The sequence below is a fragment of the Rhipicephalus microplus genome, chromosome 7, assembly GCF_043290135.1.
Source record: "Rhipicephalus microplus isolate Deutch F79 chromosome 7, USDA_Rmic, whole genome shotgun sequence".
In the NCBI taxonomy this organism is placed as follows: domain Eukaryota; kingdom Metazoa; phylum Arthropoda; class Arachnida; order Ixodida; family Ixodidae; genus Rhipicephalus; species Rhipicephalus microplus.
Genome location: NC_134706.1, coordinates 129,689,911 through 129,710,289, shown reverse-complemented (window position 1 = coordinate 129,710,289; position 20,379 = coordinate 129,689,911). Strand labels below are relative to the sequence as shown.

General features: G+C 45.1%; 1 protein-coding gene across 1 annotated transcript in view; it reads right to left on the bottom strand.

The window, feature by feature from the left end:
- Positions 1–417: 417 nt before the first annotated feature.
- The window catches only part of LOC119179835 (angiotensin-converting enzyme), a 61,459-nt gene continuing 41,497 nt past the window's right edge, over positions 418–20,379 (bottom strand). Inside the window, exons 10-14 of the mRNA XM_037430951.2 lie at positions 10,918–11,016; positions 10,583–10,727; positions 6,114–6,212; positions 5,917–6,039; positions 418–728 (exon numbers count right to left, since the gene is read on the bottom strand). Coding sequence (XP_037286848.2) covers positions 476–728; positions 5,917–6,039; positions 6,114–6,212; positions 10,583–10,727; positions 10,918–11,016 — 719 coding nt within the window. The 3' untranslated portion in view covers positions 418–475. The remainder of the gene's footprint in view (positions 729–5,916; positions 6,040–6,113; positions 6,213–10,582; positions 10,728–10,917; positions 11,017–20,379) is intronic.

The window sequence follows — 20,379 nt, the reverse complement described above, 5'->3', positions numbered from 1 at the left end:
TCGCCGCCATAATTCTAGTTCAATGACACCATACTTTACGCGGATCGATTTATTCGAATATTCTTTTTTTTCTTCACACTACAACAGACTACAACAATTCTGTGTTGCCTTACACACCATTACTATTCCTTCAAGCTATATTAGCAATGTTTATTCGGTGGGTTTCTTTTTTGCATTGCCCTCCCCCAGTTTGCACCAGTGTAAGGTCTTGAGTAGTGAACAAAAAAATTCATAAATAAATATTTGGAAGTTTATTTATAACGAACAGTTTGCCATGATACAAGCGATGACAATGAAATCCTTAGAATAAGGCAGGCGTTATTTTTTTATAATACGGGCAGATATGCAAGGTCTAGTGTGTCCGATGACACACTCGGTTCGTGTAAAAGTGTGATTAAAGCAGGATGACACTAATGGTTCCAGAGCACTCAGTTTTTATTTACTACAAAAACCAATGTGGGTACAAGTAATCGGTTTACTTTCCGGCTGCCCACGGATGGTAGTAGTCATACCAATTTGTTCTTGGGCAGGTAGTTATTCCCGGGCACGCTTGAACGTTCCAGCTGCTCCAGCCAACGTGCTCACGTCTGTTGCGTGCTTTGAGCCACCTGTAGAGCGGCATGAAATATTCCAGAAGCGGCCCGGCATCCAGCTCTCTTGTCTTCCCTCTGGTTAAAATTGCCAGAACTTCTGGCCAAGGCTTTGAAGAACCCATCTCCATAACATGTCTGCGCAGAGATGTCCCCATTAACGTGTTTGCCTTCCACATTGTCGAGTTACCTCTGAGCGGCTAAATATCAAGAGCATAAACCTTATCACAACCCAAACTGTCAATTAAAAACAGAATAGAATATATTTGCAATTGCGTTCCGAGATTAACGGGTCAATGAAAGCTTCAGTTTACAGCCTAAGATGAACGTAGGGCCACTCATAGTGCGAAAAAAAACAAACATAATATTACATATAAGCACGGCAATCAGAATGTTCTTTGCTTGATTGACTTCAAATGATGCACACATGACTTTTTTTTTTTCATTGACAAGGCCAGACATATCTACACGAATAGTTCAATCAACGCTCAATGAAAGCGGCACCCTTAGACGCTGCAGTAAATAATACTGCATGTGCTAAATATTGCGATAGTCCAAAGTTTACAGAACTCGCCTAAGCTCCAGCCAACTGCTTTGCTTTTCTTTCGTTCAAGTTTTCTCTGCTCTATATCAACAGTGAAGTTGTGTAGTAAAGTATTAGTTGTGCGACGAACAATAATCGTGGCAGGGCATGCACGACAAGAATAAGCATGCGAGCCCTACCACGGTGTAAAAACGAAAACAAATTTCTTCTCCAGGAGAAACTTCGTCGGTCGTGTAAAAGCAGCAATCCCCATGAGCTCCATGACTCGGCCGGCACGTGCTCTCTAGATCTACTGGTTAGTTTTCAGCTTGAATTTCTGAACAAATGCGCAAGCGTTTCTACAATGAGATGCCAGAACTCGGATGAAAAAGGGAATGCGTTCAGAGTGAGATAAACATAGAGTTACGAGAGTGAACCGCTCGGGGCACCTGACGAAAGTGGATAACGTCACAAGCAACCCCCCTGTACTCTGTGGTTCGTGGTGGCACAGGTGTTCTCTGGTCGTGCACTTCACGCGGTCTGTTGAAACGCGAGCCGAGATGAGCAGCTCTGGGCGTGACAGTGTGCGCGACGCTGCAGTGTGTACAGGTAGAATGAAGTTAGCGCCTATGTGGAAGTTAGCAAGACGGAATCGCTGGCACTAACTCGTGGGCCCCACTCCCATGCAACCCTCCTATAGAAATGCAGAAAGAAGTAGACAGAAAAAAAGAAAAAAAAAGTCAGGAAAAGCAAAATAAAAAATAAACGTAGCAGTGAGTAAATAGAATAATATAGAGAAACAAAAATGAGATTGAAGAAAATAAACAGAGAGATAGAGAAAATTAGAAAAAAGAGCAAGCAAGAAATAGAGGGAAAACACTTAGAAAGAGCGAGAAGCAGAAAGAACCAGGTGGTCAGAAAAAGAATTATGTAAAAAGAAGCGACGATGAAGATAGATAGAGTAGACAAAGATAAAGAGGAACGAAGAAATAAAGAAATAAAAGCAAGGAAGGCCACCCAGCTCTGCTTCACCTTCAGGCTTGGCAGTACTAGTGTGAAGATGCCCTAATTATTTTACTTTTAAACACGATAGTCTTTCTTGGGGACCTTAGACGCAACAATTTTGGTATGTCTGTCTATACATTTATCTATTTGTCCGCCCATAACGCTACCTTAAATGGCACGAAACGATACCCCAAAGGGTCAAACGCATCCGCAGCGCCCACCAATATTGCTCAAGGTTCAGCGTTCATACTTGTGTGATTGTCAATTAAAAACAATATTGCGCATATCTGAGGCACCATAACAACACGTCAATATTTTGTATGTATGCCTTTTTACTAGAAAAGGCATGCGTAAGTTATTTTAAGGAGTGCAGCGTTTATCATGCTGCGATGACCATGCAACACTTGCACGAGAAGGCAACGCTTTGCTAAGACGACAAATGGTGGCACCTACCCGTCGCCTTGCGTTCTACAACTGATCACCTCCGAGGCGAACGCGCACGCTGCGCACTTCGTTTTCCAAGATGCCTGACAGATCGCGCTCATGTATCACGTGTGACGTGACTTGATGCGCTCGTACGCCTCCGCCGCACGCTCGAAACACTCTAACGCAGCGCCTCCAGAATACCATTCACCGATTTTCTTGCGCAGAACATCGAATAAACGTTTCGTTCACTCTCCCCAGACGCTAGAGTATCGTCTTTCATCAACATTTGCAGTGTAACATGCAGATACGGGGCCAATTATTTTCACAATGAAAGCTTTTATAAAATCACAACACGGGCCATCTTTGGTACCGTTATGGTCCATTGCGGCCGCCACTGACGGTTTTTCTAACCGCTACTGCTTTAAATAAGAAAACTAATGGGTACATTATGAAAAAGCGCTCGAATCTGTGTCCTTTCCGTTACAGCCCAGTGTTCTCCAAAAGAACCATGCCTGGGTTCGAAATGCTGTTGCAGGAATACCCCACACATGCGTTATGTCGGGAAGGAACACAGCGTGAACATGCGTCATATGTCGTCGAAGAAGAGTACAATAACAACCAGGCATCACAAAAAAGAAAACGAATAGCGTAGCGAGTGGGTCGCTGAATGCTTTCAAGCCATCACAATGGGATGAACAAAAATTATTCATCGTTAACAGCCACCGCATGAGCAAAGTACGCATGTCTTGCAAATGCGTATTAGGTACCTCACTTTTCCGAAGAGTGCTGAATACTGACGTAGTCAGTAATGTGTGAGCGTACTTGTATTACTACAGCCCCGAAACAGTTCACAACTGTTTCTGGAAATGCCGGTCTTCCACCTTTCACTGTCAATGTGCTGCGCTTTCTGCGCAGGCCTGGGGTTTTCTCTCGGAAGCTGAATCACCGAAAAAAAAACGCTCCCAATTCATCATGTACAATAATATTATCTCTACCAAAACGTGCTAAGAACATGCAGGCTGTCCCAGGTAACTTGAGCCAGAGTTTAAAATTATGCCGGCAGACGCAATTACAACGCGACCAAGTGCATGTTGCTCACCGTTGCCTGGAATTAGGCAGACTTTTTGTGTTCTCAAATATTGTTTATTTAGATCTGTTTTATTAGCGAACTTTTGAAGGAACAAAGATGGATAAAAAAATTCGATGTGAAAGTTGCAGGTAGGTTTGCAAAACATCCGAATAGAGAGTTTTGAAATTTTATTTTTTAAGTATTAGTGCTTTTCTGCTAATTACAAATGCCCGCAAAATACAAAAGATTATCACGTGACAAACCCGCTCGTGCGTCAGTGCGCACGACGATTCTAGTGCTCCCTAACGATCCACGTACGAACGACACGCTTCCCTCGCGCCGTTCCTTGACAGCGATAAGCAGTCACAGTGGTCATCGTTTTTGTGACCAATAGCAAAGCGTGTTCATCATAAAGCTACCACCATTGTTGCGGCCCTGCCGAGACAGCACAATGGGGAAAATGCTATGCTCGTTCGTATGTGGAATGCTAGGGAGCACTAGAGTTATTGTGCGCACTGGTGCACGAGCGGGTTTGTCACGTCGTATATCTTGTATTTCGCGGGCATTTGTAATTAGGAAAAAACACTAATACCTAATAGATAAAAAGTTCAAAACTGGCTAATAGCACATTTTGAAATCCGATGTGCAACTTTTTCATTGAAATTTTTATCCATCTTTGTTTCTTAAAAAGTTAGTTATTTAAACTAATCTAATTAAAGAATATTTGAGATCACAAAAAAATATCTGCCTCCAGGCAACAGTGGGCAACATGCATTTGGTCGCGTTGTAATTGCATGTGTCCGCATATTTTTAAACTCTGGCTAACTTTACCTAGTACACCCTGTATATATAGAACTGTTCGCCATTGAATTTCGAAAAGTGTTGCAGGCTTTATAGGGGTACTATTCAACTACAGTTGAACGTTGGTAAAACTAAATTTATTTTATATAGGAGCAAAAACAAGTGGGAAGGCTATAAAATTTCTGTGTGGTCGAAAATAACGAAATCCAACGTGTACCCTTGCTTAAAATTTTAGGTGTACTTCTCCAGGAGCACTTGAGCTGAACACCGCTTGTAAATAAAATACAAGCCAATACGTCTCGATTGATCTCTGTTTTGAACAAACTCGGGTCCCTAGTTCCTAACTGGTTGAAGCTCCAGCTATAATATTCTTTATTTCATTATCATCTACATTACTGCTTTTTAATTTATGGCATTACATCGAAAGCCAGTCTAGAAATGACTCTAAGTTCTACCAACTATAGCTGTACGCTACATAGAAAATCTGCAATCTAGGGAACACACTCCTCTAATTTTCGGCAAGCTTCGGATACTTACTCTTACTGCCTACCAAATAAACATTCTAAAACGCAGTCCATATGTCAGTAATGAAGTAGCAAACACAGTTGGCAGTTATATGGACCATTGCTACTCAAGCGACGTTCCCTACGATTGGTGCTTCGACAATTTTCAACTACCATTATTCAGAACAACCTTGGGAAGCGCACTTTATTATATCAAATGCCTTATATGTTGCACAACAGTAGCTATATGTCTATCAACTTTAACAACAAAGTATTGCTCAAAGCAGTGTGAAGATAAATTTAAGAGTTACTTCCTTACTTGTACCATGCCCTAATTATACTAGCTTTTATAAAGATACCTTTTGGTGCTTATTTTACTTTTGTATGAGTGTGTAAAAGTCGCTCATTTTCTTTTTTTTTTCAAATGTATTTCTGCATAGTACTTAGTTTTCTACCTAAAATTACTCATGATCTGAACTTTTTACTTATTTTTTATCTTGTGGTGGGCAAATTAGTGTTGACTGTGACGCGTTACTTTAAAGTGTATATTTCGACATCTGTTATATTTTTCATTTTTATTTTTATGCCGCCTACACTCCAAAAAAAAAGATACTTATCTTTTTCACCCGCTTTACCTGTGCAAACGTATGCTTGGAGAGACATTCGTCAGACAGAGGTAATCTGACTTTGTTGCCTTCAACCTAGAAAACTTTGCTTTTGTCTGCATACACAGTGAAATAAAGAGAATATTATTTATGTTAGCTTACTTAAAATGACGGATATGCCTAGTGAAAACAAGAACTGTTTCCGGATGTTTTAATTACTATATCCCTACTAGTGAAATTGAGAAATATATATCCAACTTGGTCTAAAAAATCTTTTTTTTTGCAGTAAAATCATGTCGGAATGTAAAGCGAACAAATTAGATATTTCCACACTCTGTTTTATATGTCTCATTCGTTCTAAACATTTACAAAAATTAGAAATGGCCAAGCCTACCCAAACAGTGCACCAGCTTCCTTTGAATGGTAGAAGTCGCACTGATGAAGTGGACCGACGTGATTGGCTTCATCACAGAGTGCTTTATAGAACTGGAATTGCAGGACGGTGCTCACAAAATACCTGTAAAGAGGAGGCCTTATGAGCGACATTTCTCTATTGGATTGATATAGTATATAGTTAAGAGGTATTGCTACCTTATGTAAGGCACGTCTGCTGCTATGTGGTATTTTGACGGTGGATCAAAGTCATCCCAAGATCGAGGTACTGCGGGGCAAATGCCTTGGTATTGGAGTCTGGAAGAGAAAGCTCAGCTTTGAAATTCCGGTCATGTACGCAAAGGTCAAACTGCAAAGATACCATGCCCTTTTTCTTTCGCACTAAATTACTGCAGTTTGGTGTGGGCAACCACGACCATAACTAGCATAATGAAACTTCAGACCATGCAGAAATAAGTTATTAGACATGTCGCTAATTTGGACTATTTCTCGTCAACACAACCTGTGTGTCGGGACTACGGTATTATTAAAGCGGAATATATCTATATATTTCGCGTTCTACGATCCTGCTATTTCTCGTCCATTTCATTTAAACAATTCATTAAAAACACCGCATGTCTAACTGCAAAAAATGTTTTCTTAGGAACTAGAAGCAGTGGTGTTTGGATTGTTCCGAGGTTTCGCAATGAGTACAAATATCAAACATCGCAATACAATCTACCAATGATTCTCAATAAATACAGTCACGTAAACAGTTTCTCAATAAAAGAACTACGATCCTTTTTTGCAAATATAGGTTAACGTTTTGACGTTGTAAAATGTGCTGTCTGTACGATAGTACGATTTCATTTTTCTTTCAGTGTGTGCGGTCATGCTCTACCGAACAGGTTATACGATTAAAAACATATTGCAAACATAGTGTCTGCCTAATTTTTTGTCTGACATGTGATGTAGATTGCATGATGCAGGACATACACAATGTGCAAATTTGTACACACCTTCCCCGATATTTCGTCATTAATTTTCTTACTTTTATTATTTTATTTTTGGCAATAACGGTGTTATGGTTGCTAGATTTTTCTTTTGTCTTTTTTTTGTTTTTTTTACTCGCGCTCATCTAATCTGTGCTATGCTGGTATGTTTCGTAGTAATGTATATAAATATATGTTTTCTTACACCGTGTTTGGTAGCGTAATGATAGCTTATGGTCTTTATTCTTATGCACATCTTTGTCATTGTCCCACCAGCCTTGTATAGGGTTCACTGGCCTCATGAAGCTGTCAATAAACAGCTTTTAACCAGTGAAAATCTCCAAAACTTGTTTCTTTCTGGGAAATAAAATAATTTGAATTTGAATTTGAATGTGTGATGGATTCTAATGAAGTTATTGTTGTGTTAAAATATATGCAACATTGAGCTGACGCCACCAGTTATTACAGCATGACATTGCTGGAAAAAGCACTTTTTCTCATGCACGTGCTTTATTTTGTCCCTTGGTCCCGATACGTTTCCTAGCAGGTGTAATGAAAGCCAACCGTAGGTGCCCTGGAATCAGCATAGGTTTCAATATAAGGCTCTGAGCTTCCTCTGCAGTTGCAGTGAAACTTAGTTCTATTAAAATATCAGGGAAATCACGTTCATTTGTGAGCGTACGAGCGTAGAGGCGCTACAAAACTGAAGAAAATATCTTTTATAACATGTCTTTGCTGCAGTACACAAAAGCTGCCGCTAGAATTCGTGTTGGCTCTACCTTCACGACGGCCCTTGCGAGTTTAATTAGTTTAGAATGCTGACTCACAACTAATCGCGAAGGAAATTTATTTAGAGCCTCATTAAATCTTTGACCTGGCAGGCGCCCATTGTACAGGCTATCTTGGTACTGCAATCGCTTACAGCCCTAATTATAGCACCGACGTTTGTAACATCCCCTTTTCCGCATTTAGCAAATCAGGGCTACTAAGCCGTAAGGCTATCGTTGGACTAAACTTGCTTACATCCCTAATAACAGCTCCCACTATTATGACATCATTTTGGTCTTTATTAATTCGAGGTAACCACGCCGTTTGCTTAGACATGCAACACATCAGAACGCAACTTGCACATTTACTGCTGTTCGTCTCCTCCTATAAGAACATGCGTGCCTTATCTGAGTCTTTTCCTTCAAACCAGCAATAATGCTTTTAAAAGATACCAATAAAAGCCATAGGGTTTTTTTTTGCAGACACTATTTAGAAAAGAGCATGCAGTATCTTGGCGTTATACCTTCAAATAAAGCGAAAATAAATAGTTCGGAAATTACTGTAGTCCCTGAGAAACATCTCTCAAACAGTTCTTCGGACTAGTGGTAAAAAAGGGCAAGGTACATAGCGCACAGTATCACTTGATTCTTCTGCATAGTCAAGGCGTCTTGATTTAACATCAATGTACTAGCATATGACTGCAGCTGATGTTTTTGATAAAGGCACTATAATGTTTGACGAGTCATTCGGTGTACCGTGTTCTAGGACAAACTTCGTAAGGATTCTTTTAGATGTGAAGCAGCTCTTTGGCTAGCATGTGTAACGCTGTCCATCCGCGTCTCCGTGTCAACACGCCGCACCACACTCCCCTCGTTGCAGGTGTTGGGGCGGTGCCAAGTAGGTCACTCCTTCTCTAGCAGTGCGCAGTGACGTGAATCTATCCCTCGCCTGCCATGCGTTCACCACTTTCACCTCTCTCTCACTTCCCCTTCTTCACTGCTCGCAACCACACATCGAGTGCACACTTTCGACTCGTTATTCGGCGATAAAGAGGCCACCGAAAAGCAAAGCTATCTCACTTTTCGAAACCTGCGCCCAAGCGATTTGGTCTAACCCGGCCATCGCCAGCGTTGCGAGGGTTAGCAGAGCCGATCGCATTCGCGAATAGCGATGTCTTTGCTGCAACACCGATGAGGCGCGAGCCAGAGAAGCCGAACGCAAGGGACAGCAGTGAAAGACCAACGACACCGACGAGGTGCGAGTTGAGCATGCCGATCGTGTTCGAGAATGGAGACGGCGCACGGGTAACACAGACCAGACATGAGTCAAGGAAGCTGAGCGCAAACGTCTTCAACGCCGCTGAAACACCGACGAGACGCGAGCCAAGAAAGCCGAGCGGAAGCGCCGACAGGAGAACGCCAACGTCAGCGAATCCTCGACATCGTCGTCATCGGCAACGTCACCGCCAACGTCTCAAAAATGCCTCACTCTCTCCACCGAATGGTCCACCTAATCGCAATGCGCAACGCTGCTGCTTCGCATCTCATTAGGGTTTCGTTTGGGAAGATGTCATTATTTTTCCTTGTAAATATTTCTTTTCTCAAAGTGAAGCCAGCCAAAAGCACACTGCATGAGCTTTTGAAACCTATCATTAGGCTATTTTTGTGCAAAAATGAAACATGACTGACTGCGGAATAAATAAATATACAAATATAAGCTAACTAAGTTTGATTACCCAAGCTCGCAAAAAGGGCATCTCTCAGTTTCATTTCCTGGAATGTAATAACGAGTGCTTTATAAATGAGTTGTACGAAATTTAGTCGTTCATGGAGAGTGCACCATACTTTGCTTATAAAGGAGATATATAACTTTTTCTCTAACTAGAAAACACCGTTCTCAAAAAATTGGCACATATGAACTTCATCGGTGATAGCGGTAGCCTGCCGATGAGGCGAAAAAAATTGTGACTAACCAAAAAAGCCTAACAGTCGGAAAAAGGGCTCCCACTTTTATCACGCAGAGAGCTTCGAAATTATGATAATATTAGTGTGACGTACAGAAGAGAACGTGACTTCCCAGAGTGATTAAAATTTTACAATGGGGCGCCATATGTTTCTTATGGGCACCGTTCTGTTGTCCTGGGACGTCAAACGCTTTGTAGTTTTCTACTGCAATTTACAAAAAAACCGTTTGGGTTGGTCCACGTCCCGTGTAACCGGGAATCCTTTTTGGGAACTACCTTTTTTTTTGCCAGATATGTCTTGTACCACCTGTTTCTTCTTAAAGTACAGCAGAAGGATATTGGAGCTGCCTACAGATGGTGCCACAGACACATGTGCCCAAATACTGGTATAGCACGATACCCAGCCCATCAATTTATCCTATCATGGCTGACCTCTGAAGATGTTCTTTTTTTTTTTTTTCAAGAACAATTTAGAAAACGAAACCTACAACGTTCTTCCCCATGTTATCACTTCACTGTTACGAAGGTATTGTGCTCTACGTATATTCTAAGTAATGCTTTCGTTTTTGCGCTAAATGTTCCTTTTCGTTAGACTTGTGTTTATCTTTAAATTGTGCCTTGCACGCGTACGTGTGGGTTACGCTTTGCTCCAACCGTTTTTGCCAACACGATCTGCAATAGGATGATGATAAATGAATAGATTGAAATGCTCAAACAGTATTCTGAATTCGTCTCCCTGCGACTATGAGTGACGGCCGTTATTTGTCTCGTCGATGGGCTGGTCTTTCCTTAAATTACAACAGATTGTAATTCTACATCGTTCTAGCTTTCGCTTCGTCATTTCAATTACACATCAACAAATACTATAGCATCACCCTAATGGCCAAAGGCTATCACGAATAGCGCAAATGGAGACAATTCTCTATTGTGTGATGTGCGAAAGGGAAGAAGTGTTATACACTCACAACAGCGTCCACCAGGCCTTGTTATACTGGTGAGGTGAGTAGACGCCCTTGAACACATTCCATCTCCATAGATCGTAGGCGTAGGCGGATGGAAGGAAGGCCACTTTATCTAGTGCGATGCTAAACAAGTAGTTGATGTCCGTCTCTGTGAAAGAGCACGAAGAAAAAAAAACAAATAGGCGAAAGGGCAGAGTCCTAATTTACAGCACGTGGCTTGTATATTCTGCTTGTTGTTTATATTGTTAACAATCACGCCGTATGAGCAAGAACAGCAGTTGCCATATCATCGACTATCATCAATTGTAGAACATATACAATGTATATTGTTTACTTACCGTAATCCTCCCACCTGTGCTTTAGGAGGCCGACCGCTTTCAAGTGCTTCGGCGTTGCCACAGAAAGAGAAATCGTGTCTCCAATGGCTTCGTGAAAACCTAGTGGTGTGGAAAAGAGGCATGTGATGTCACTAAGCATCAACATACACTGTTGGCGTCTCAAAAGTATTGTAAGTTTTGGTGACCGGAATGAAAAAAAATGAACAAACCTTCTTTAACTAAATTTTGCTAGCGCTCAAATCACCATCAGCCAACATACTGTGGGCATTTCTGGGCATTTCATAAAGTTCTTGCTGCAGCTCCATGGCTCGTGTACGTTGCAGATAAATATTCTTAAGAAATTGTATCAGTGCGCATCGATGCACGCCCATGCAAACAATCATTAATATATTTATAAATAAGCGACCATCTATTAACCGATTGCCTAAATCAATGAAAAACTCTATGAAACTTCAGAAGCCACAAAATGCCGAAATCTTAAACGACAGAGCAGTAAAACAGAGACAGAGAGCTGAGACATGGCACTAACTGCCATTTATTTCGGAAAAAAAATTCTTCGCAAGTACTTTACTAAGTATGCATCAACTAGCCGAACCAGCAAATATCCTGAACTGTATGAAACGTCGTGGCTGCGTTTATGAAAGTAACAAAAAAGAAAGTTTTCGTCATGCATGTGGGGCGAGTTCACCAGTGCGATAGGCATCAATTTTTATTTGTAATGGCACCATGATACGTCGTTCTCTAATTCCTAGAAATAAAACAACAAAAAGATAAAAAAGGATTGTGGATATGAAGAAACCGAATTTTCATGCATGTTTACAGAAATTTCGTTGAATCTGGTGGGGAAAAGCATATTTTGATTGAAAAAAATATATGATTACATCTGGCTGCTTTAAAGAACTTAGACTGGCCTCTCTGTTTCTATCTTTTGGCGACAGCTATTATGTGGCCACTCCAGGCGCATTGCTGCCATCGTGGTCACCCTAATTTTTAGTATAAAGTTCCAAACGGCAACACTATACTACGGCTGGTATGCCCTGTGTGGGAGGGAAAGCACACCGTTGCCATCGAAAAGCACGGCCGGCACAACTTTCGCGCTCCTCACCTAGGACCTCTCCATGCGCATTTTGCACGCCATCACCTGAAGCTCGCACGAGAGCTGCATAGAAAGGTCTCAGTGGGAGGCCGTGTGGCTCCGGCGTAAACATTGTACAGTCGACCGACCGCATGTGGTCGCTGGCATACGCGTACTCAGTATTGCTTTTAAAGGCATCAGCAAATGACTCATGCCTTCGCATGCATTGTGTTCTTATGGCAGAATTTGCGTTGAATCCATGGACAGCACGAAGGCAGCTTGGTTTGTTGCAGCAAACTTGTATTGTTACGCCAGCGTTTTGTTTTTGTTTTTTCCTGTTAAGCGACGTGTGGTTAGTGAAAATGAGGCACCTGTCTGACTTTGTTCAAACCTTTTTGGTTTGTTGCTATCTCCTTAATTCCTTTTCCCTTGCGACAAAACTGTGACATTTAGAGTACGAAGAATCATGTTACGAGTGACTTGTTTAATGATCTATTTATAGCGCAAAGAACTCGACGAGCAAGATGGCGCAAGAGCAGCATCAAACAAAACTCTCTTCGTCCTCCTCTTTCGTGCAGCCGTGTTTAGCGGCTGTTATGTATCATAACCCCGGCGGTAAAAGCACCGTCCCGGTGCTACATTTACGCAGATGATGTCTAAGGGGAGTAATAGGGCTTTAGCCGAGCCACGTGAACTGTGTCGCTCGGAGCTGACGATGACTTTGTTGGATCGGTTGGAACAAACTCGTACGTGACGTCTGTCACTAGGCGAACGATACGGTATGGTTCAGTGTAGGGCAACAACAGTTTTTCAGACAGTCCTACACGCCGAGTAGGTGACCAGAGGAGCACGAGAGAACCCGGAGCAGAGTGCACATCCCTATGGTGAGAATTGTAGAGCTGTTGTTGACGCGCCTGTGAAGCCTGTAGATGGTTACGGGTGACTTGACTTGCGTGGTTGGCGTGGGCAATGCCTTCCCCAGCATATTCAGTGGCCGCAGGTAGTAAAGTGTCTAAGGGTAGAGTTGGGTCCCGGCCATATGGTAGATAAAAGGGCGAATAGCCGGCAGTGTTGTGACGAGATGAATTGTAGGCGAACGTCACAAATGGCAAATGAATGTCCAAATCATGGTGGTCTGGCGCAACGTATTTCGCAAGCATATCGGTTAGGGTCCTGTTAAGGCGCTCCGTGAGGCCATTTGACTGGGGATGGTAGGAAGTAGTAAATTTGTGCTTGGTATCGCAAGACCACAGGATTTCATGAACGATAGCTGATAAGAACGTGCGGCCACGGTCGGTGAGAAGTTGAAGTGAGCACCTTGCATCAATATTATGTCGTACAGCAAAAAGTCCGCAACGTCGCAAGCGCAGCTGGTCGGGAGTGCTCGTGTGATTGCGTACCGCGTCGCATAGTCCGTGGCAACAGCAATCCATTTATTTCCGGCTGTGGAGAGTGGAAAAGGGCCCAACAGGTCGAGACCAACTCGAAAGAAAGGCTCGTTGGGAACATCGATCGGCTGAAGGTAGCCGGCTGGGAGGGCAGATGGCGTTTTGCGACGCTTACAGGGCTCCCAAGCGGCGACATAGCGTCGAACAGAGCGGGCAAGTCCAGGCCAAAAAAAAAAAATTGCCCGCAGCTTCCCTCGGGGGAACACTGAGGAGGATGCGGACCATATAATTGGTTAACGGGGTGTTAAAGTGCGACTTACTTGGGTCGATGGCTAAATTGGTTAACGTGGTTGTGAAATAGGGTGTTAAATTGCGACTTACTTGGGTCGATGGCTAAATTGGTTAACGTGGTTGTAGGAGGGGGTGTTAAATGAGTGAACACGTACACACGTATGCGAAAGGGCGGCGCTGGTCGAAGGGACGTCGATCATTGTGTTTGTGGATTCGTTGGAATTCATTTCACCGCGACCTTGGACGTCGACGCGCCGTACAAACCAACCGACGAGCGGCAACTGAGCGAGCGAGCGCCGACCTTGAGTATATATACAGCACGAAGGCGCATGCACTGTCAGCTGTTGAATGTTCTCGAAGCGCGACGCCACATGCGCGTCCACTGGAGAATCAGGAGAATTGTAGATGTCGAGCGCGGTGTGTAGAGGAGGAAGGGTGCACAGATGGTGGAGGAGTGAAGCGCGCGCGGTGTGTAGAGGAGGAAGGGATGCACAGATGGTGGAAGAGTGGGCGACGGCGCGACGGCGCATGCGCGCGCGTCAGCTGTCGAATGTTCGAGAAGCGGTGCGGACGGCGCACTACAAGGCGCGAGTATAAGATGCTCCGCATCTAAAACCGACATCGTACCCAATCGTATGTGCGAGAAACGCCCAAATGGCCTGTCTCGGGAGCGTCATGAAGTTGATGCATGACAGTGGAACGCAGGTGTGCTGGGATGACACGACGTAAGTCTGATCCGAAGGATTCAAGGTTACAGCGATATAGGATTTCGTCTTTCACCAAAAACATTCGTAGGGACGGGTCGCGAGGCGTTGACTCCAGTTTGTCAATGATGGCTCGTAAAGAAGCATCCCGACGTTGCTCTTCGCCAATGTTCAACAGCTGCGACACGGAAAAAACGTCCGTGATAGCGTCAGTATCGGTTGCTTCGTCAACAGAGTAGCGGGATAAACAATCTGCATCCTGATGTAATTGCCCTGTTTTTTACATTACAGAGAACGTGTACTCTTCAAGGCGTAGAGCCGAACGAGCGAGACGTCCCATGGGGTCCTTCAGGGAGGCTAGCCAGCAGAGCGCGTGATGATCCGTGACAACACGGAATGAGCGCATGTGCAGGTATGGGCGAAACTTGGCGACTGCCCATAAAAGGGCGAGGCACTCGCGCTCCGTGATGGAAGAGTTGCGCTTGGCTGGAGATAGCAGTCGACTTGCGTAGGCTATAACACGGTCGTGTCCCCGTTATTGCTGCAATAGCACAGCTCCTATGCCATGTCCACTGGCGTCCGTGTGAACCTCGGTTGGGGCTAGTGGATCAAAGTGAGCCAAGATTGGTGGCGTGGTAAGCAGTGTCGTAATTTGCGAAAACGATGACGCTTGGTTATGGCCCCAGATAAACGAGGGGTCTTTCTTCAAGAGGTCTGTAAGGGGGCGTGCAATGGTCGCAAAGTCCTTAACAAAGCGTCTGAAATATGAGCACAACCCCACAAAACTGCAGACATCCTTTGAGGTTTTTGAAACGGGAAAGTTTGTGACTGCGCCAATTTTCTCTGGGTCTAGATGCACGCCTTGGGCATCGACAAGGTGACCGAGCACGGAAATTTGACGACGAGCGAAGTGGCACTTTGAGGCGTTAAGCTGTAGTCCGGCTCGACGAAAATTGTCCAGGATAGCTGACAAACGATCAATATGCGTGTCGAATGTAGGCGAAAAGACAATAACATCGTCAAGGTAACACAAGCAGGTGGATCATTTCAACCCTTGGAACAATGAGTCCATCATTCTTTCAAATGTGGCTGGTGTATTGCAGAGACCAAAGGGCATCACCTTAAACTAATAAAAACCTACAGGTGTGATGAATGCGGTCTTCTCGTGGTCCATCTCGTCCACGGCTATCTGCCAGTACCCTGACCGAAGGTCAATAGTTGAAAAATAAGTGGCACCGTACAGGCAGTCGATGGCGTCGTCGATGCGAGGTAAAGGATAAACTTCTTTTTTGGTAATTTTGTTAAGGTGGTGGTAATCGACACAAAAGCGCCATGTTCCATCTTTCTTTTTAACAAGGACGACTGGAGAAGCCCAGGGGCTGCATGAAGGCTCGATAATGTTTTTCGCAAGCATTTTGCCGACTTCATGTTGTAATATTGCACGCTCCGACGCAGACACACGGTAGGGGCGTCGGTGAATGGGAGTTGCATGGCCAGTATTTATGCGATGGGTGACAATAGCCTTTTAGCCTAAAGAGCTGCTGGCAAAGTCGAAAATGCTACGATAGCACTCAAGAACGTGGCAACGCACTGCAGCTTCCTCAGACGTGAGGTCCGATGACACTATTTGCTCGATGTCGGCGCCCGAAGAACGTGAAGGAGTGGAACCACTGACTGAGCTGCAGCAATCGTCAACTCTGAAAGGCTGGACATGGTCATCTTGGTGAGCGGTAATTTTGACCAGGGAGATACCTTGTGGCAGAACTTGGGGGTGAGTGAAAAGTTGACCAGTGAAAGGAAGGTGCGGTTTCTCGTAATCGTCAGAATCATATGCGGCACAGCAGCCCCATGCGTAAGCATCACGGCAGGAATCGGTGCCACCATGTAACCGCCATCAGGTACAGGCGGCGTGGAGGATAAGTCGACATATGTGACACAGTTAGGAGGGAGGCGCGTAAAATCAATGCAACAGAGGCAGGTTTGCAGTGGGCTGGTCGGGTCGGTAAAAAGGGGTAAATTGAGATTGAGAGAGCCAGCTGAACAGTCTATGAGGGCAGAGTGTGTGGCTAGAAAATCCATACCGAGAATGAGTTTATGAGGGCAATGTTCGATAACGGCGAAAAGAACGACAGTGCTTCTCTCCCCAATAGACACTCGCGCTGAGCACATGCCAAGAATTGCGGCAATTCCTCCATCCGCGACTCGTACGGCTCGGTTGAGGGCGGGCGTGACAACTTTTCTAAGTCGGCGGCGAAGGTTAGCACTCATAATGGACACATGCGCGCCAGTATCTATCAATACACTGACACGAACATTGTCGACAGTGACGTCCAAAAGGTTCCGGTTCGTTGTTAACGTTGTTCGAGGATTTCTTACGAAGGTCTTCAACGCAACTCCACCTCCAGAAGCGGCACGGCCTAGTTTTCCGGTCGGAGGTGCTGCGAATAGGTCGGGGAGGCAGCATGGCGTTGTCGGGGCGACCAGAACTGACGACGAGCAGGGGACGGTGACCGGTCGTAGCGAGGTCTGCTCAGAGGTGCTGCTAGAGCGGAAAATGTGATCGGCGTTGATAGATAAAGTGATGGGGACGACTGGCGAACAGAAGTGGCGTGATACTGAGGTGCATAATGGGACGGTGGAGCACAGCGGCTGCGGCAGTGACGAGCGATATGACCAACGCGTCGACAGTTAAAACACATGGGCCGGTCATCAAGAGTGTGCCATGCGCGGATTGAGTTGTATGCGACGAGCAGAAGGGGTACGATAAAAAGGCTCAGCAGAGTATACGGTAGGGAAAAGATGTAGGCCGACATTCGATAGCTATTCACGAATGACCGCTTGTATTAAAGAGATCGTGGTCGGGGAAGGCGCAGGCGTCGGTAATGGCGTGGCTACCGGTTGTGTTGCCCCGACCTCTCAATGAATGATGCATGTAAGGTTGTCACATCGAGGGGCCTGGTGGAAGGCGTCGTCACACGAAGAAGTGGCCGCTGTGTTCCGAAGGCGCAGGATGCTTTGGGCTACGCGGCGAGCTTTAGCTTGTTCGAGACGTCGGCATTCTTTAAGGATTGTGTCGATGCTCCAGACGTTGTTCGAAAATCAGCAGGTTGAAAGCATGGTCAGCAATGCCTTTCGCGACGTGGTTAACCTTTTCGTCTTCCGACATACACTGGTCGGCCTTGGAACAAAGGGCCAAGACGTCAAGAATATAGGAGACGTACGATTCGGTAGAAGACTGGGCCCGTGTGGCAAGAGTCTTCCTCGCAGCGAGCTGACGACCAGATGAATCGCCAAACAGGTCACGTATCTTTTCTTTGAAGAGATCCCAGATCATTATGTTGGTTTCGTGGCTTTCAAACCATGTTCGGGGAGTGCCGTTCAGGTAGAAAAGCACGTTGGCGAGCATGAGCGTGGGATCCTAGCGGTGAGTAGCACTGACGCGCTCGTACCGATTTAGCCAAGTGTCAAGATCGATCGTACCATCACCGGAGATAGTTCCGGGATCCCGGAGGTGCGGGAGTGTGACGTAGGTGGTGGCTTGGACTGATGAAGGCGGCGTAGAGGAAGTACCAGCAGCCGAAGCAGTCGAAAGGTCGCCGATGGTGCGACCGCTGCGCGTCTCCATCGAGGTACGGGGGTCGTCCACCTCCGCCAATGATGTTAAGAGTAACTTGTTTAATGATCTATTTACAGCGCAAAAAACTCGACGAGCAAGATGGTGCCAGACCAGCATCAAACAAAGCTCTCTTCGTCCTCCTCTTTCGTGCAGCCGTGCTTAGCGGCTGTTATATATCAATATTATGGGAAATAATATGGAGTCTGCAGGTAAAGCACTGTACAGTTTGCGTGCGAAGCCTATGGCGTGATTGAAGTTTAACTGCTTATGGCTCTTAGCTAACGTGGACCAGTGCGGGCTAACCGCTGGCTAATGCTGATTTTAAGCCATGATAACCATGCCGGAATAAGCAGACGCGCGTGACAACGCCCAGATCAAACTTCTCTTTAGTGGCTTCAAAAACTGTGACAGTTACGTGTACAGCAACTCACGGCAAGCATTTTACTTTTTTTTTGTAACATGAGTTCGGAAGAGTTTGGTTTCTACATTCTCTCGAATGATACGAAGGCGCACTGGCGAATTTTTTCTCGTGATCACAAACCGTTTGGTTTAGCGCCTTCTCTAGGTTAACCAATCTGCGCAGTAGAAATGCCTGTTTTAATTAAGCCATATAACTCATCAGCATTCTAACTTCAGCTTTGGCATTATATGACGATTAGAGATATCAACTGTGTTGATGCATGTTTTGACGCTACACTCTTGTTCTTGGTGTACTTCAGTCGTACCGAGAGCGACAGCCTCACTGTGGTCTCAACGAAAGTATACGCCTTCAGTGGCACTTGTTACCAATAGTGTAGGATTGAGCAGAATGCATGGCTACAAGACACTTACGTTCACATGAAAATTTCATCATGCAGCCTCAGCACATACGTATACTATGCTTCCAGCATTCTTAGGAACATCATCACCTGTTCAACCGTTTCTTACACGGCGGTCAAGCTTCTTCCCGAGTGATCTATAGCTTCACTTGTTTATATCAAAGACTGTTACAGTGTGCCTAAGCTAATAACCTTTTACGGTCGTATTTGTCGGTGCTGTTGATGGTGAATTTTAAAGTCCACAAAAAAACGTAACACGAAAGTTCGCAGGGAGGAGGAATAAATGAGGAAGGACAGGGAGGTTAGCCAGAAAAGTTCGCAAGGCCTTTCCCATTTCCTAACTACCTAGTGTACCGGTCGCCAAATGATGCCCTTCTGTCGCCATGCAAAAAAAAAAGATGCTCTATGTATGTGGAGTTTAAGGTCCGACAACCACAATATGGATATGAGCGACGCCGTAGTGGAGGGTTCGGCAAATTTCGACTTCCTAGGGTTTTTTAACGTGCGCCAAAAGTGGAGAATACGGGCATACAACATCTTTGCCTCCTCCGAAAATGCAGCCTCCGCTGCCGGGATTTGATTTCACGACATGTAGGTCAGCAGCTAAGTCACTATACCACCGTGGTGGGGCTCACAAGAATAAAGTCAGTTTAGTCAAAAGAGCGAAGCAATGAATGCGATAGCAGCATATTCGAATGTTTTACGAAGCAAGGGAAGCATTTTAAGAGCAAAATAACAGTAGTAAACATGCGCTTGCTAAGTAACTGTTATGTCCGTGGTTGTGATGATTGATTTGTGGGGTTTAACGTCCCAAAACCACCATATGATTATGAGAGACGCCGTAGTGGAGGACTCCGGAAATTTTGACCACCTGGGGTTCTTTAACATGCGCCCAAATCTGAGCACACGGGCCTACGACATTTCCGCCTCCATCGGAAATGCAGCCGCCGCAGCCGGGATTTGAACCCGCAACCTGCGGGTCAGCAGCCGAGTACCTTAGCTACTAGACCACCACGGCGGGGCATGTCCGTGGTTGTCGTCGTCGCATAAACGTATTCTTGGAACGGTAGTGAAAAGGCATAGGCAAGCAAGCTTCAATGGTTAAAACTTGATTTCTTCTTATTCAGACAGAGGCGGCTGCCGAACTGTCGTGTGTAAGCGAGTGGTGTATCATTGTGTCGAGCGATAGACGGAGGAGGAGGAAGACGAGGAGTCCTAATGACTGGAGTCGTTCGCAACCGGCACCCACCGCTTCATTGTGTACCGCTCGAATGCTCGCTTGAAACGTAGGGGTGGTTTGGGACCCTACATCTCCTCCCTGCTTAGATGGTGGCTTGGAAGCGATCTGGGGGCTGCCGTTGTCGTCTTGATGCTCAGGGGGAAGAGGAACCTCGGCTCGATGGTTGTCATTTCCCTTGTGTTCAGTGTTAGTCGGCCGCGGCGCCACTTAATTCGGTGCCAGATGCCAGGCTGAGTGGGACGAAGCCGCTGTCGGGGTGCCTGCTTAAATGGAAGCTTCCCTTGACGAACTACCTGGGCGAGGTAGCTGATTAAGGCGGTGGCGTGTGGC